The 16871-nt window shown below is 50.1% G+C and overlaps 1 protein-coding gene across 13 annotated transcripts in view; it reads left to right on the top strand.

Annotated features, from left to right (window-relative positions):
• The window catches only part of Arnt2 (aryl hydrocarbon receptor nuclear translocator 2), a 153139-nt gene that overhangs the window by 61325 nt on the left and 74943 nt on the right, over positions 1–16871 (top strand). For all 13 annotated transcript variants that reach the window (XM_087188469.1, XM_087188464.1, XM_087188468.1 and 10 more), the window contains 2 exons: positions 2717–2930; positions 6012–6225. In XM_087188469.1, the coding sequence (XP_087044595.1) occupies positions 2717–2930; positions 6012–6225 (428 nt within the window). The remainder of the gene's footprint in view (positions 1–2716; positions 2931–6011; positions 6226–16871) is intronic.

Below are 16871 nucleotides of genomic sequence, written 5' to 3'. Positions count from 1 at the left end.
CACTGGAAGGACCTGAGAGGAGAGGAGGTAAGAGGAGGTTCGCCCCAGTAACCGCCACAGCCTTCAGGGGGCGGAGGGGAGAAGAATCTGGAGATTTCTGCTATTTCAGCACACAGGCAGAAGTTTGAGGCAGAGAAGCAGCTCACCTGTGCTGTGTGAGGAGAAGCCAGAGTGAATGTTGTGTTGCGCACAGGGAGGCACTGAGTGTGGCTTGTGTTGGAAACGTGCAGTGGCAGTGTGTGGGGCTTGGTAGGGAGATATTGAAGTCAGGCTAGGAGTTGGATGTGGACTCCAGGTGGGGTGAACAGCTGTGAGCTTAGGAGAGGAGAGGACGCCTGTGAGTCAGGACTCAGGGTGGCCTGGGGCTCTTGTCTGACTGTTCCTGCTGGGGCTGCTCCCAGAAGAGGGAGCAGCAGGGTGTGAGACACCCCCCGCCCCGCTGTGGCCCCACTGTAGGCCTCATGAGACAGCCCCTAGGATGGGTGCAGGCGCAGGAATTGGCAGCGCCCCTCATTTATGGGCTTGGAATTGTGGAGCAAGGACCTCATTCCTGAGTCTGTTCAGGGCAGCATTCTTGCATGCCAGAGAGTGCTAGGAATCCCATCACCACATTCCTGCTGTCTTCACTTTCCCTCCCCAGAAACCAGCCCTGTCCCGGTGCTCTGGGGCCATTTCTCAGGAGGGTGCTTGCCTTCCTTGCCCAGGTCTTGGCTTTGTGGAATAAGAGTTTGAGATGCTTGGGCAGGTCCCTTTCCACCCTTCCAGAGAGTCAGCTGGGGTGGGTGGTGTCAGGGCAGGAAGGGAGCACCAGCCTCAGCCTTTGTCTCTTTCTTCCCCCAAGAGTCACCCACTCCACTTTCTCCCAGGAGTCAGCCACAGGACGCAGAGCACCAAGGCCCCAGCAGCCAGTGCCGCCTGCATCCTCCCTGCAGTCTCGGGCCCAGGGCTTCCCCTTCCGCAGGACCTGCTCTTAGAAGTCCTCAGTGCCTCTTCCACACCCAGGCTTGCTTGATCTTCTGGATCCCCTTCCTGAACGTGCACTCTACCTTCAGGTTCCAGGTTCTCATTGCTATCCGTGCATCTCTCCCAGCCCGCAGCCCTGGGCCTCTGTCTCCTCCACTCGGTTCTCTAGTGGTTTCACTTTCCCCGTACTTTTCAGAGCTTTTAACTATATTCTCCCCATAGATCCCATATGCAGGGTGTGCTTCACCTTCCTAACAAAACCCCTGTGCTAGAGGACAGGGCAGGGCGTTCCTTGTCTCTTCTGCTGTTTCCTCCCCTCCTGGGACCTGGCTTGGGGCTCTTCATTGCAAGGAGCACATAGCTGCCTTCCCTGGCTTGCATATGCAGAGGGCTTGGGCACCTGCAACTCACATGCTGTCTGGCCCTGTGGGCACGCCTGTCCCCAGGCTGGGTGGCTGGGTGTTTAGCTGCTTAATACATGCAACGTCGGAGGTAGCCCTGCCTGCGGTTGCTCCTTTCTTGCTGTTTGTGTCACTGTTCTTCTTTAAGCACCAGAGAAACCTTAAGTCCTACAGGAGATGTGGGATGTATTTTTAGACAATTCTTTTATGCCAAGTCTCAGCTTTGTCTTAGTGTTGTTGAATGCGGTTGGCCCTTCTTCTCTTTCAAGCCTAAAGGTAATAATACCCAGATGGAAACATTCTACCAGCCTTTCTGTTAGTTTTTCACCTGAACACATCACAGAGATTGAATTCAGTAATTCCATCAGTCCTTTTTATAAAACTGGGCATTTGTTGTTTAAAGCCAGAAGTGCAACTGTTCTGTTACTGTGCTGCAGAAAATGTGTTGGGTAGAACAAAAGCTCGTTCACAATTTTGTACAAAGTAAACTTGTGGCACTACAGGTCTACTTAGTGACACAAAGAATAGCAAGGTATACAAATGCTGCTCGACTTATGATAGGGTTACATCCTGCCAAGCCCATCAGAAATTGAAAGCCTAAGTCGAAAATACATTGCATTCTCCTAGTCCGCTGAACACCACAGTGCAGCTCAGCCTGCCTTATGGGCTCAGAAAACTTACATTAGCCTATAGTGAGTAAAGTCACCTAAGACAATGCATATTTCGGAGTCCAGCATTGAGAGTCTCATGTCATTTATTGAACACCTAGCTGAAGTGAGAACAGAATGGTTACATGGGTTAATATACACTGAAGTGCAGTTTTTACTGAACTCATCTTTTTTACGCCATCCTAAATTTTAAAAATTATAAGCCAGGAGCATCTTACAGTGTTGCTTACCATAAGGTACATGAACCACACCAAAAGTCAATGACTGTATCCTCTCTCTTATTCATTCCCTCTTCTGAGCATGTGTGTGTGTGTGTGCACGTGCACACGTGTGCCTGTGTCCCTCCATGTATAGATTTATGAGTCCACCTGGGAGACACACTGGGGGACCTGGTATAGTGTCTTCATGCTTTATGTCCATACACAGTGGATAGAGACATAGGAGCACTAGGAGCCTTCAGTAGTCTGTGTGTGGAGGTGGAGACCGTGGAGCCTGTGGAGCTCCTGGCACAGAGTCGTCAGAGTGCTCCCTGGCTGCATGTGTCCAGAGAACTCAGCCAGGTGGAGTTAGTGCCTGGTGCTCAGTCATTTGATGTTAACAACATGCCATTTGACTCTATTGGACAGTAACCCCTCGTCTGATACTTCTCTTTTTACCCCTCCTGGTCTCCTGCTTCCTGGGAAGAGAGAATCACAGCGAGATCGAGCGGCGCAGGCGGAACAAAATGACCCAGTACATCACGGAGCTCTCCGACATGGTCCCCACCTGCAGTGCGCTGGCCCGGAAGCCAGACAAGCTCACCATCCTGCGCATGGCTGTCTCGCACATGAAGTCCATGAGGGGCACGGGGAACAAATCCACAGACGGGGCCTACAAGCCTTCCTTCCTCACCGAGCAGGTGCCTGCTCAGCACTCGTCTGTAGCATACTCCTGGGAAGAGGGTAGAGTCACAGCTTCAGTATGCTGTAACGTGGGGAGGTGGGGTTCAAGGCTGGGGAAAGGAGGAAGCCAAGAAACCTTGCTTCCGCTTTTCAGCAAGAAGTGCTTTTCAGGAGCCTCTGGTCTTTTCATCTTCTGTTTAATATAGTTCCCATGTACCTCCGTGAGATGTCCCAGAAAATATGTGCTGTGCATTGGAATAACAAGCTTAGAAGGTGACATGGAAGAAGTCAGTGGGAACAGAGCCCTATGTGCCAGGATGGCAGTGATGGTGACCACCCCCCCCCACGGTCTCACAATTACAGTGGTAACAGTGAGGTAGCAGGATTGTCACAGCTAGCAGTACAAGGGACCTGCAGTGCCTGTTTAGGGTCAGATCTTTTTGTACATCATTTTATTTCCTCCTCATCCTAGGCCGGTGGAGAAGCCAGTGTTATTCATCCCTGTTTTATAGATGAGAAAGTTGAGGCTTGGAAAGAATCAACAAATTGCCAAAGGTGAATCAGCTGTTTCTGAAGGAGCCAGGAGTTGATTCAAGGAGATGGAGGTTGGAGCCCAAAGCCATATAGTTAACACCTGTGCTGGTCTTTGGCTCTAGGGAAGAGACACATGAAGTAGCAAGATAGTATTCTGTCAGTGGAGTCACATGAGCCAGAAGTCCGTATTCTTCCAGGAAGTGGTGGCCACAGGGCAAGTCAACCAAATATCTAAGCTTCCCTTCCTTATCTGTGCAATGAATGTGAAGCTTTCGAGCTCCGAAAGCTTCTGCATGATAAATGAAATGACAGATTTGAAAAGACTGTGTACAGTGCAGGGGTAAAGGCAGAATAATATAGTTGTCAGGAAGTGTAGTTAGGAAATATGAGAGCTTGAAGAGTATAGAATCTGAGGAATGGGGCGCTTAACAAGCCAAGAGCAAGGGGCCAGAGTGGAGCAGAGCAGAAGGGCCCTGATGCCATTGCAGACTGATGCTCAGGATGGAGACAGCATGAGCATTCTGGGGAGGAGCCACAAAATGTGCAGAGACAGGGAGGTGGATTTTACAAGGGACAGTGTTGCACAGAGCCTCAGAGGGAGGAATGAAAACATTCAACAAATAACGTATTCTGTGGCACTGAGAATGCGTTCACATCGTGGGAGTAGGTGTACACAAAGACCATAGAAGAGAACCAGCATTTGTGACTGTCTGTTCTGTTAGGCAGTTAGTAAGTGCTTCATCTGCTTCATCCCTACGGAATCCCCCGAGGCCCTGTGACCCCTCATCCATAGCTGTCCAGATGGTGTGGCAGTGGCCACATTGGCCCTTGGGGGACATGGAGCATGGTGGTGCAGGGCAGGGGCTTCAAGCCTCATTTCCACCTCCATACAAATGAATTCCATGGTGGCTCCCAGGCTCTGTGGATGTAGTGAGGAAGCAACACGGGTCAACTGCGTCACACAGGGCTTGGAGAGGAACCAGACAGAAATGTACTGAGCATTGCTAACCAGTAGGGCAGTAGAAAGCTTTTTCTCTACATTTATTTCTTACAAAACTTTTGCAGGGACAATATTTGAAATGACTCTCTCTGACCACCTACAGTGGCATGACCACAGTGGAGTGGAAGCCACTTGAGTCCTACCTGTGTTTCTCTCTTGCTCAACTAGATGATGATAACAGACTGTTTATGGAGTACATACTGTGCATAGGCCCTTGCTAAATCCTTCACTACAGGAGCTTATTTAATCTCCCCATGTCTCACTGACAATAAAACTGCAAATAGCAGAAGCTGCAGATGTTAAAGTATGGAAGAGGCAGGATGAGCCTTCTTTTACTCCTAGCCCTTGCTCTTAGCCCCTATTTCTGTTAACTGAGGAGGGAGGCTGGGAAGGTTCTGGCCTAAAACACAGAACCTTGGATTTGAGATGAACTCAGAAAAATGACAAGTGAAGGCGAGGGTGGGCCTATCCATAGGCCTTTCCTGATCCTTGCAAACTGGATGCCAACATCAATTCATCAGTGAAGCCATTCAGCCCTCCCTGTGACAGAGCTCTCTGCTTACCCAGACAGCCCATCCACCTTTAAAACCGGCTCTTCCTGTTGGGAAGATCTTCCTTATATCCAAAATAAAATTGCCGACCCAGTCCTCTGACTAAGTGTCTAGGAGACACAACAGAAGTGCAAAGGATGGGAAGTGGGCAAAATAAACTTTTCCTGGAAAAATGCTTGTGTAGTCTGCTTCCTCCCGAGTTTCTCAGGCTGAGGAGGTTTTCATTCTTCCCTGGCCCAGCACTTAGAGACATTCACAAAGCTCCCGTGGTCCTGCGGTCCTGCTCCCAGCAGGTTGGCATCTTCTCATGTGCTTCTTGGACCTGCTGTGGCTGAGGGCTTAGGGCAGGGCCAGAAGCTCCAGCTTGGTGACTGCAGCAGGAGCCTTTGTCTCTGGAAGCTGCACAGGCAGGTAGACAAAAGGACTACTCTGGTGTCTGGTGTAAACATCAGGGCCTCTTTCATATCCACCTGGGACACTGAGGGTCCTCTTACATCAGGTGTAGACATGAGGGGATCCTCTTGTATCCAGAGCCAGTGCTCAGCTTAGATCTGCAGGAGGAGGGGGTTACGGAGAGTGTACTGTCATTGTGGCAGGCATATGGTGAGACATCCGGTCTCTCCTTTCTCCTTTACTGGTCCATTTTCCTTCCTTCTATAAGCATTTTCTGTGCCAATTGCTGAGTGCTGGGCCCCCCTGCAGCAGTGTTATGGTTGCACTTTCAATATGCAGGGACAACACTCATACCTGTGGGACCCTGCCCGCTATGGTGGTCACCAACCCCCACCCCCCCACCCATGCAACACTGGGGAAATGTCTCCCTAGGAGAGGGCTGTGTCTTAGGAATGGTGCATTTTTCTAGCTTATTTCTCAGTAAAATTGTACTATTTTCCTGTATTATTTGTGCAGTAGAACAAATATTGGAATAAAAGAAGCTAGAGGTTGCTAATAAGAAAATGTAATTGATTTGTATCTTCTGGAGTGTTGAGCTGATCACAGTTTTCCCTTCCCAGGAGCTGAAGCATCTCATTCTGGAAGCCGCTGATGGTTTTCTGTTCGTTGTGGCAGCTGAGACAGGGCGAGTGATCTACGTGTCTGACTCAGTAACACCTGTTCTGAACCAGCCCCAGTCAGAGTGGTTTGGGAGCACCCTATATGAGCAGGTGCATCCTGATGATGTGGAGAAGCTGAGAGAGCAGCTGTGCACCTCAGAAAACTCGATGACAGGTTGGTGTGGCACTTCTATAGTACTGTCCAACTGCAGAAAAAATTCTCCCAGTAAACATGCTGGAAACATGGAGACATAAAAAGCTCTCTAAAGGTGAGAGAGTGTATTTTACTCAGCTCATTAATAGCTTCATTCACCCTGTACTTTTTTAAAAAAAATCTGTTTTTAAAGCATCCCTTTTCTGTATTTTACCTGCAATTACTGCACCTTGTCACTAGGAGTCCTCATTGCTACATTAGTCAGATCCACATACTCATGAAGCTGGTGCAGAAAGTGTGTGGTTATTTGTTGATAGATGTCCCTGGTATGTGTGTTTTGTGTATTCCTATATGGTTTGGTTGCGCTGCGTACAGTTCTGTGTTCATCTAGTAGTCCTCACAGATAAACACAAAATTCCCATTATCCTCAGATTGTTCCCTAATACAGTGGTACCTTGATTCACAAACTTAATTCTTTCCACGATTCTTATCACAAACCAAGTTGGACAAGAACCGAATCAAATTTTCCTATAAGGTCAGAATTAAACCTAACCTTTGAATTTGATTTGGTTCTCATCCAGTTCCATTTGCAACCAGAATTGTGAAAAGAATTAAGTTTGAGAACCAAGGTACCACCGTATATTAATCAAACAAATTTACATTTTCATAATGAGTTATAGATTTGTTGTATCATGACATGTGTGTTTTGCCTTCTGATGGTGGATTTGGGCCATGCTGTTTTCCCTGACCACACTGGGGGTGTTGGGTTCCTACTTTGCATCTGCCCACAGTGTCTGTCTGCATACTCTGTACACAGTAGGCCTCCAGCAGAAGCTTTGCGGAGTGAGTCTGTGTTTCCCTCATTGTATTCTGCTTATGTTGATGAATCAAATACCACAGCCTGAGTCACTTAAACAACAGAAATTTATTTTCTCATAGTTCTTGACATAGGAAGTCCAATAATGGCTTAGTCTATTTATGCTGCTATAACAAAATACTATTAACTGGGTAGCTTTTAAGTGACAAAAATTTATTTTTTCACAGTTCTAGAAATTAGGAAGTCTGTGATGAAGCCACTAGTAAATTTAGTGTCTGGTAAGGGCCCATGATTTGGTTCACAGGTGGCACTTCTTGTTTTGTCCTTACAGGGTAGAAGGGCTTTGTCACTGTCTTGGTCACTTTCTTGCTGCTAATGCAGAATTCTCAACACTCACAACTGAAAGAAGGAGAAGCTTATTTTGGCTCACACTTGAAGTCCGTGGTTGGCTGGCTGCAAAGCAGGAAGGGCATGGTGTCAGGGTTGGGTAGAGGAATGCTGCCCACATCATGGTGGACAGGAAGCAGGAGAATTGCGGAGCTAGGGAAGGAAATAAACCCTTCCAGATCATCTGCCTCTTCTGGCCAGACCCCACCTCCCATCAGCACATTCAGCTGTGGATTCTGTCCATGGATCCAAGCACCTTCCACACACATGAGACTTTGGGGGGCATTTTAGATCTAGACCATAGTGCCATCTGGGGCCCCTTTTATAAGGGTACTAATTACAGTCATGAGGGCACCACTCTCATGACTTGACTTAATCACCTCCCCCAAACCTACCTTCTACTACCAATAACTTAGGGGTTAGGATTTCAAAGTAAGAATTTGAAATCAGAAGTTCAGTTCATCGTGCTGGTGACCGTAGTGCTGGCAGGGCAGGAGTCTCCTGAGAACTCCCTCTTCTGTTTCCAGGTGGCCACATTTTCTTTGAGCCCTCACATGGTCTTTCTTCTCTGTGCACATCCCTGGTGTCTCTTCCTCTTACAGGGACACCAGTCACACTGGATCAGGGCCACTCTGACCTCATTTTACCTTAATTATCTCTCTCAGGGCCTTCCTCCAAAGACAGTTACATTCTGAAGTTCTAGAGGTTAGGACTTCAACATGTGATTTCGGGAGTTCACAATTCCACCCATAACACTTAGGATAGGACTGAGTCAGAGGTGACAAAGGTGGCACAAGTGCAGCTGTTTCTGAAGGATAATAGCAGTTTCCTCAGTGCTGATGATCAGTGATGCACAGCAGGAGGAAGAGGACAGAAGATTAGGATGTGAGGACAGGGTCTGCCTTACTGTTTCCTCATGGGGTGACACGTCTGGCAGTGAGCCCCATGTTTTCATAAAACACCAATGCTAACACAAACCCAGAAAGACTTGTCCTGCCGCCCAGTCTTGGGGCTAGTTAAAGAACTCCACATAGAAGTCCTAAAGAATGCACATGGCAGAGTTAGGTATTGGGGAAGGAGAGAGAAGGGAAAGCAAGTCACCCAGAAAGTGTTGTTGACAGCTGAAAACACCTCCTCTGGAAAGAGAGAGCTATCTTTCTCCAGAAGGACAGCTGCAGGATGTGGCTTCCTGAAAGCCCTGATGAGCCACGTGGCAGGGGAAGTGGTTGTCAGGGGTGGGTCAGGGTAGGTGGATGTTTCTGTGTGTGAAGTCTTAGTGTGTCTGGCAAAGTTCACAGGGCAGTGAGGCACACTGACCATAAATGCCTTTGGAAGAGGTGATGGGCAGTGGCCACAGCAGCCAGAGCTGGTGCAAAGAGGGGCAGTTCTCCAAGATGACAGAGGAGACCCGAGGTCAGTTTGCCCCCTCTGGTTGGCCTCCTCTTGAGAGCAGCAAGAGAGGACTGGATAAGCTGGTTCCGATCCTTAATATGGAAGAGGGCAGGGTCCCTGGAGGCCACAGGGTGCTAGGTCACTCTGCCAGGACACACAGCATGAAAGCTCATTGAGCTGGAAGGAGATTAGAAGAGCTTCCTGCAGCAGGGTTTCCTTGCTGGTGGCCTTGGGGGTTTTGGGGTGTTCAAGATGGGTGGGGCTTGTCTTTGTGAGCAGCCAGCCCAAGGGTGGGCGCAATGCAAACTCTGTTAGAGAGCTGCAAGCATGACTTGTGGCCTGTGTGGTTGGGCTAGGCTCTCAGACCTTCCGGTCCCTGTTCCTGGCCTTTGTGGTTTCAGGTGGGGAAATAGAGGATGTGTTGATTTGGCTATTTAAGGTGCCCCTCTCCCAGCATTGTGCTGAAGTGCAGTCCAGTGGTCCTAGGCTATGGTGTGCTTTATGGAGGAAACAGGTGCATGTTAGGCAGGCTTCATTCAGGCAGGAGTGACAGTGCTGTTGCCTGTGAGTGTGGAGTCAGCAAGACAACAGTGTGTGTGAAATAAGGTGTCTTTAAACAGAAGCACTCAGACAAGGTGCTTCTGGGTGACCAGAAGTTGGCAGGGACTTAACCCTGTGTTTCCCCTGGGAGCAGTGGTTCTGTATTTACTAATTCAGTGTCCATGGCAACTTTATAAATCGCAGTTCCCTGGGATGATGAGAATCTGCTGTGTGCCTTCTCTTCCATTCTGCCAGGCAGGCAAAAGGTGCTTAAATGCAGCCCTGTCTGTATGTGCGGCCTGAGGCTGAACACAATGACCTCCTGCAGACGCTCCTGCAGATGTCCTAGGGCTGCCTCTCTGCCCTTTGCTTGGACCCCTGTCCTGCCCTGACCAATACTGGGATCTAGGGAAACCCTGATCCAGGGTTGAGGCCAGCTTCTCCACCCAGGACCCTGGCACCCAGGACCCTGGCACCCAGGAGCTAGGAAAAGTGATTTCCAGGAGGAAGTCAGTGCTGTCACCCAGAAGAAGAGACACTAGGCTGGCAGATTGGCAGGTATGCAGAGCCAGCCCAAGAGCCAGGCTCAGCCATGTTTGAGGTGCACTTGACAGGGAAGGATGGAATGTTCTAGAGACTGGGGGTGTCTTGGAACACTAGGACTGGGTGACAGGATTCTGAGCAGAAAGTGGAGTGGATGTCAGCCATGCAGAAGGCTGACAGAGATTAGATGAACGTGCTGCTGGGGGAGAAGATGCAGAACGAGTGATGGTGGATATCTGAGAGCCTTAGTCCTCTCAGTAGGGAAGGGACACGGCGGCCACCGAGAGACTCAAGGCGATGCAGATGATACAGGGCCACTGATGTAACAAGGTGTAGGGATGAGAGCCAGCAGAGGGCAGCATACAAACCACAGGCACGTGGAGTGAGGTGATTATCTTCAGTATCTTCCTGTGGCTGAGCTCTGGGAAACCGAGAGCCTGGTGTACATAGGCAGAGGCGACTTGTTGGTGACCCCAGCCCCACAGCAGGAAGGAATTGTCCAGACTGTGTGGTCAGGAAGTGGAAGAAGATGATCATGAGCTCCTTAAGACAAGGTCCATTTGGCCATTTTCCCAGCATTGCACTGCTGCAGTTTGTTTTCACTGGGCTCTCCTTGTATTCTGAGAAGTGGGTCTGCATTTTGGTTCAGCTTAGAGAATAACTTTGAAATAGTTGGAACAGTTCAACAGCAGAAAGTGTGCCAGCAGAAGCTGAATTCCTCCCTCCCTCCCTTCCTTCCTTTTCTTTCTTTTCCTTTTTCTCCCTCCTCTCTCCCTTTCTCCCTCTTTCTCCCTTCTTTCCTTCTTTCTTTGCTTTCATGTTTTTGGTGATACTGGGAGTTAATCCAAGGCCTTCACAGTGAGCTGCATGTCAAGACTTTTTTTTTTTGAGGCAAGTTCTTACTAAGCCACTAAGTTGCCTACACTAGGCTTGAATTTGCAATACTCCTGCCTTAGCCTTCCAGATCTGAGATTACAGGCATGCACCATCACATCTGGCTCCTTCTTTTTTTTTTTTTTTTTTTTTATCCAATGACTACTTCATTTAACCATTTATTCGTCTGTTCAACAAGTACCTGTTCCACATGACTGTGGAAAGGTCTGTGGGATGCAGCTGACCTCATGATCAATGCTCGTATCCTTCACTCCTAAGAGCTCCCACCTGTTGTGAATGAATGAACCCCCATTTTCCAACCACTCCAGCCCAGCTTCTGCGTGATAATTTGGGGAGAGCCTGAGCCAGGTTGGTCCCCAGGGCCTTTAGTTGGAAAGCCCCATGCATGAATCACACATCCCAATCTCAGCTGTGATTAAGCTTTCCTATCTCCCCGAGAGCTCTGTCGAAGTCCAGAGATACTTTCAGCCTTGGATCACAGTCTTTGGACCAGCATGGTCCTGGCATAGATAGCGGGTCATGAGAGCAGGCTGCAGGGGCGCCACTATGAGCCGCTATTGCTGTGAAGAGCACACACATCCAGCCACAGCGTTCAGGCGCCCTGGTGAGCTGGCCCTAAAGCATTTTAGGACCCATGGAGCTGAGTCCATGAGTGCTCACACCTGGTGCTTCATGTGGATTCTCCTCACATGTCTGGGAGAGAGAGGGCTTGTGGGATACCGGTTGCTGGGTGCTTTTACTTTCTCATTCAGTGTCGATGTTAATAGTTGTAATTAACTCTCTTACCTTTGTACATACTTGGTATCTGCTGTGGCTGTCAGCCCTGGCTACACATTGATATCGGCCACCTGGGGAGAGGTGACTGTATGCTTGCCCAGGACTGGGGCAGAGACTGGGCACTGGTGTTCGTCAAAGCTTCTGAGTGATTCTGATGCACACAGTGTAGTGAGAACTGCTGATCATCAGTCCTCCTCTCAGTCCCCAGCATGGGAGCTGCTGACCCTTTTACAGGTAAGGACACAGAGCTTGAGATCACTGAGGGGTTTTCAGGCCCCATGGCTGAGGCTGAACTTTGCAGTCATTGCATGGTTAGTGTACCTCTTTGGGGTCATCAACGTATAAAGAAGCCCCAAGGCTCAGCATGGCCCTGTGTCCCTTGGGGTACCAGAAGCCATCCCAGCCACCCAGCCAGGTGTGGGGACACAGAGGGCAGATCAGAGCAGTGTTCAGGGCATGAGGGGCAAGTGCATGGTGAATGGCAGCAAGGCTCTGAGACCCTATGTCCTAGTGCTGTGGTTCTCACTGTGGCCCCTGGAGCAGCTTCATGGGCATCACTTCTGAACTTGCTAGAAATGCAGGTTCTTGGCCCCACCCTGGACCCTCCAAATGTGGGGGCCCAGCAGTTTACATTCCACCTGCTGCAGTACTTGTACTTGGGGCACTTATCGAAGTTGGATAACAGTGACTGAGGGAAGGCATCGGGGGACTTAGTGTTCTGTCACATGGACCGAGTCCACCTTTATTGGTGACCATCACATTCCTTCATCTCTGAGCTTCACATTCTTCCTCTGTCCTCAGAAAGATGAGGGAGATGCGATTCTGTGAAATGTCCTGCTCACTGTAGGACTCTGTGTTAGCATTTATCTGTACTTGGAAGGTGCAGGCCACCAAGTGTGCTCTGTGAGCCAGGAGCACCTGCGTCTCCTGTGACTTCTTGGTCCCCTGAACTGCAGGTCCCCATGCCAGGCCTGCTGACCCAGACTCTGCACTTTGCACATTGTTAATTTGGAGAGAGCTGAACTAAATAATTTATTGAGTCATAGTGGGAACAGGGGCTATAGCAGCTGGGGTCTGGGCTCCTTCGGAAGCCAGGACTGGACCGAGGTGACAGGCTCTGCACAAAGGCTTTCCCTGCCCTGGTGTATCTGCCCAGCTCTCAATGGCACAGGCTGACCAGTGCCCAGCATCCCATGGGCATCCTCTGTCCCACATGCATGGGAAGGGAGACGCCTACGTGAATGCAGAGGCTACTGAATGATGTGAGCACAGCCGCAGTGCTGGCCGAATGCGGCCCCACAGTCCTGGGAATGTCGCAGTGCAACTCATGAGGCCCAGCCCTCTACCAGGGACAGCATGTGGTGGCATCTCACTGTGGAAGAGGAGAGGAGGATGGATGGGACCCACACTATCACCTGGGAGGACCTAGGAAGAGCAAAGTGAAACCGGCCCTGCAGGATGCCTCTGAGGACAGACATCATGGTGCACCTCCTGGGACAGGACACGTGTATGGGGAAGTGGCTGTCCGCTGTCAGCATGCAGGCTCAGCCTGCCGCAGGCAGCTGGGCCTTTTTTGTAACACTTTGCAAAAGAAGGCAAGGACAGACCCTGTGGAAACGGGCTGCGCCTTCATTCCTGGGGCGGAGGAATGTCAGGCAGATAATCGGCCCCTCGGGGCTCCTGTGAACCTCACAGTCCACCCTGCAGTATCAGCTCCGGAAAAGATGATCTCTTTCCAGACGTCAGTCATGAATGTAACTTCATGAAAACCATACTTTCAAGCAGATAGCTTATTTTCTTTGGAATACTCAAAGTTTGTCTGGACTAAAGCCAGAACCTGAAATCCTTAACACATCCAGCAGTCCATTTCTTGCCTTATTAGGTAACATAGAGGCAAAAAATAAAGTAAAATACAGATTTTTATCTCAAGTCAACTATTAATGCTGTTACTGAATTTCTGTTGTTTAAAATAGAAATAAAACATCTTAACAGTAAGAAAAGCGTGTTTATTTGATTTAGGCCACTCAGAGATTGCTCAATTGTGCAGTAAACACTTAGGTTGCGGGAAAATGCTTTAGGGCTGGCTTGCCAGGGCGCCTGGTGGACCCACACAGGGTGAAATCCGACTGCTGAGGCTGGGTGTTTGTGCTCTTCACAGTGACTTTCCTACTGGAAACCATGGCCTCCTTAGATCTATTGCTCCAGATGTTTCTTTGGGTGTAGTTCAGTTCTTTTTTATTGTTAAATATTTATACAACCTGCCTTGTTCTGCTTTGCTACATACACAGCATGTGGATGCCGCTGAAGTGTTTTCTGCTGCATGGTATTTCATGAATCTGCACAGATTCCAGCCCAAGCTGCTGGGTTCTTTGTCACTGTGGTGATAGAAGAACTGGAGCAGAGCCCGCCTCCTGTAGGGGTGGCTTCCCTGCACCTGCATGAGGAGAGCTCGCACCTACCTGTGTTCCGGGCATGGGGGCACAGTAGGGGCACAGCCAGGGGAGGTGGAGGGATCCCTGGTTTTGGAAGCAGGTGCCTCTGGTGATGGGTACCGTCCATGACCTTTTGCCTCAGAGAGTGACCTAACCCCACAGGGCTCAGTTTCCTGTGTTGCCCATAGGACTGCTGTGAAGCTCACTGGAGGTGACCTATGGGAGAGTAATTGGCTGTAGTGCTTGGAAATTGTAGACATTTAATTCATTTTTTAAATAATTAAAAATGACATTTAACCATTAACGTGGAACTGGGGTTTTCCAAACTTTCCATCTAGCTCCCCTTTATTTCTCCTCTTACCCCTTTCACATGTGTCTTAGGACAAAGGCAGATGGGTGGCCTCTCTCAAAGGGTGACAGTCCCTGCATGCCCTGTACTTGAGACCATCACCACGGGTTCAGTGCAGGAGAGAGGAGCAGAGATGTGTTTCCTCACTTCCTCTCATCTCTGCCTGCTTCCCTCCTCCAGCCTGTGCTTTTTCAGGACCAACAGGCTCTGTGCGTGATGCTCCGCTGTGTCAGGGACACTGGTGAGGAAGCCAGTGCAGGCTGCTCCTCTGGAATTTGCAGTTTAGTAGGGCAGTGAAGGGCGTCACTGAGGACAGAGCCAGGAGGTAATGAGAACTGATGACACGGTGTTGCACACGCTGGTGGGTTGGGCAGGCTTGTGAGTGGATGCTGCTCACTGAGGTCTGAGTGAGAGGGGACAGCCAGGGAGGGGGCTGCATATTCCCAGAGCAAGCATAGGCCCCTGGGCCCAGGGATGTGAGAGGCTCACTCTGGCGACAGAGCAGAGGACATGTGGTAGGATGTCCACACGGGCTCAGGAAACCATGGGTGTGGCTGGCAGGGAGTTGGAGTTCTACAGGCTTGTCCTGGGGTGGTGTATGGTTTCCTACATCTGCTGTAGATTAGCACTGACTGAGCAGGAATTTATTCTCCCGTGGCTCTGGAGATGAGAAGTCCAAAATCAGGGCATCAGTGGGTTGGTTGCGCCTGTTCAGTGTCCCTCTCCCTGCCTCTGGGGGGACCTGACAGCCCTGGTGTCGCTGTGCACACCGCCCTCTGATCTCTGCCTCTGTCATCATGTGCTGCTTTTTCTGGTCTCTGTGTGCAATCCTCCCTCTTCTTATAAAGATATGAGTTGTGTTAAGTTAGGACCCATCTTATGCAATATGGCCTCATTTTAACTTCATGCTGTGTATGAAGACCTATTTCCAAATACATGCAGATTCTGGGTGGACATGAATTTGGGGGAAACTCATACGGATGGAGAAAGTGGAGGTGCAGGAAAGTTGTATTTGAGAGTTATATTTGATCCACACCCTCTAGTTCCTTCTCCACCCACATAATATTTAGGAAACTGAGGTCACCGGGTTTAGGCGACCTCTGTGGCCACTGTGAGTTGTCACAGACAAAGCTCTTCTACCAGAAGTGAGTTTGGCAGTGGAGAGAGCAGGAAGCTGGGGCCAGTGTCCTGACCTGTGGTGTGGAATCAAGCCACAAACCCACGCACCTTCTTCTGATGCCTCTGCCCTTGCTGCTGGCCCCTTGGCCCCCTGTTCTCAGGACACCCTCCTGGGAAGTAAAAGTATGCAGTGTTGTTACTCTCCTATAGCTGTCAGTCAGCCTCCTGTGGGTGACCAGTGTCACAGTCGCATGACTCGGCCTTGCAGGTCTGGGTTGAGTGTGGCCTTGCCCACTGCTGTCTTGGCACCATGGTGCTTTCAGGTGTGTGTTTGTTGCAGGAGAGCCCTGCTGGCCCATCCCTCTGCTTCCTGCTCCTCCCTCTGGACCTCAGTCTGTGATAGGCCTGAGCCTGCCCTCCTTAGGTGAAGGTAGCATGCTCCTTTCCCCATCTCTTGCATCCAGTGGGCAGGTTGCTCTGTGCTGTGCCCGCACCTGCCATTGTTCCGACTTCATTATCAGATGTCCAAGTCCTGTCCACCTTTCCCTGCTTTGGACCAGACCTAGTACTGGTCTCTACCTGGTAAGAAGCAGAGCAGGGCACAGTCTGGATGCCAGGCCAAGGCCATGTTCTGCTAAGAGCAGTGGGTGGCTGCCATGGTGAGGGTGGCAAGGGTGGAGTGGGGAAGGGGTGTGGGGCAGGAATGAAACAAGACAGGGCATTGAAAGGTGTGCCAGCCGGCATGGGGTGGAATGGAGATGACAACAGGGACCTGGCTGGGTGTGACCTGTCTGCCTCTGCCAGAGGCACGACATTGGGTTGCAGGTGTAGGACACAGTGGTCATGCTTGGCTGCTTTGCCTGAGCACCAGTCCAGGCTTCCTTCGAAGTTGGATGTGAAGCCTGGACACTGTGCCCTGCCCTGGCCCTCATTGGTATTCTGGTCTGAGAACATGTCTCCCTTTGTCCAAACTCACAACTTGCTAGGAAGGGAAACTAACCTAGAAGCATACAGGACTTTGGGAGCCTTGAAGAGGGGCCTTGCCCAATAATGTCCCCAAGTGAAGGGGTTTCCATCTGTCATGGGCCTTCCTCTGCAAGAGAAGCCACTGGCTCATGTGGCCTCTTCAGTGAGGGGAGTGCAGGGACCGGAAGGCAGGGATCAGCTGCACTGTGAGCCTGATGCTCATTGTGTTCATGCAGGACCAATGGCTTCTCCTGGCATTCTGCATAAGAGAATCAGAGGAGCCCCCAGCCTCTCCAAGCTGGTCTCCCAATTCCCAGAGCCCACCGTGGGGCAGGGAGGGTGTTCTTTCTACAAGGTACCACCTTCCCCACCTCCTAAAAGCAGTGTCTTCATCCTCAGTAAAGGAGATGAGGGGAGGGCAAAGTTCTCTTAAGGGCTCAATACACACATT

This window comes from Heterocephalus glaber, unplaced genomic scaffold (genome assembly GCF_053883595.1).
Source record: "Heterocephalus glaber isolate CG9 unplaced genomic scaffold, H.glaber_assembly_v1.0 deba00001531, whole genome shotgun sequence".
Classification (NCBI taxonomy): Eukaryota; Metazoa; Chordata; class Mammalia; order Rodentia; family Bathyergidae; genus Heterocephalus; species Heterocephalus glaber.
Note: the sequence above shows the minus strand (reverse complement) of the source record. Positions and strands in the feature narration are given on the sequence as shown.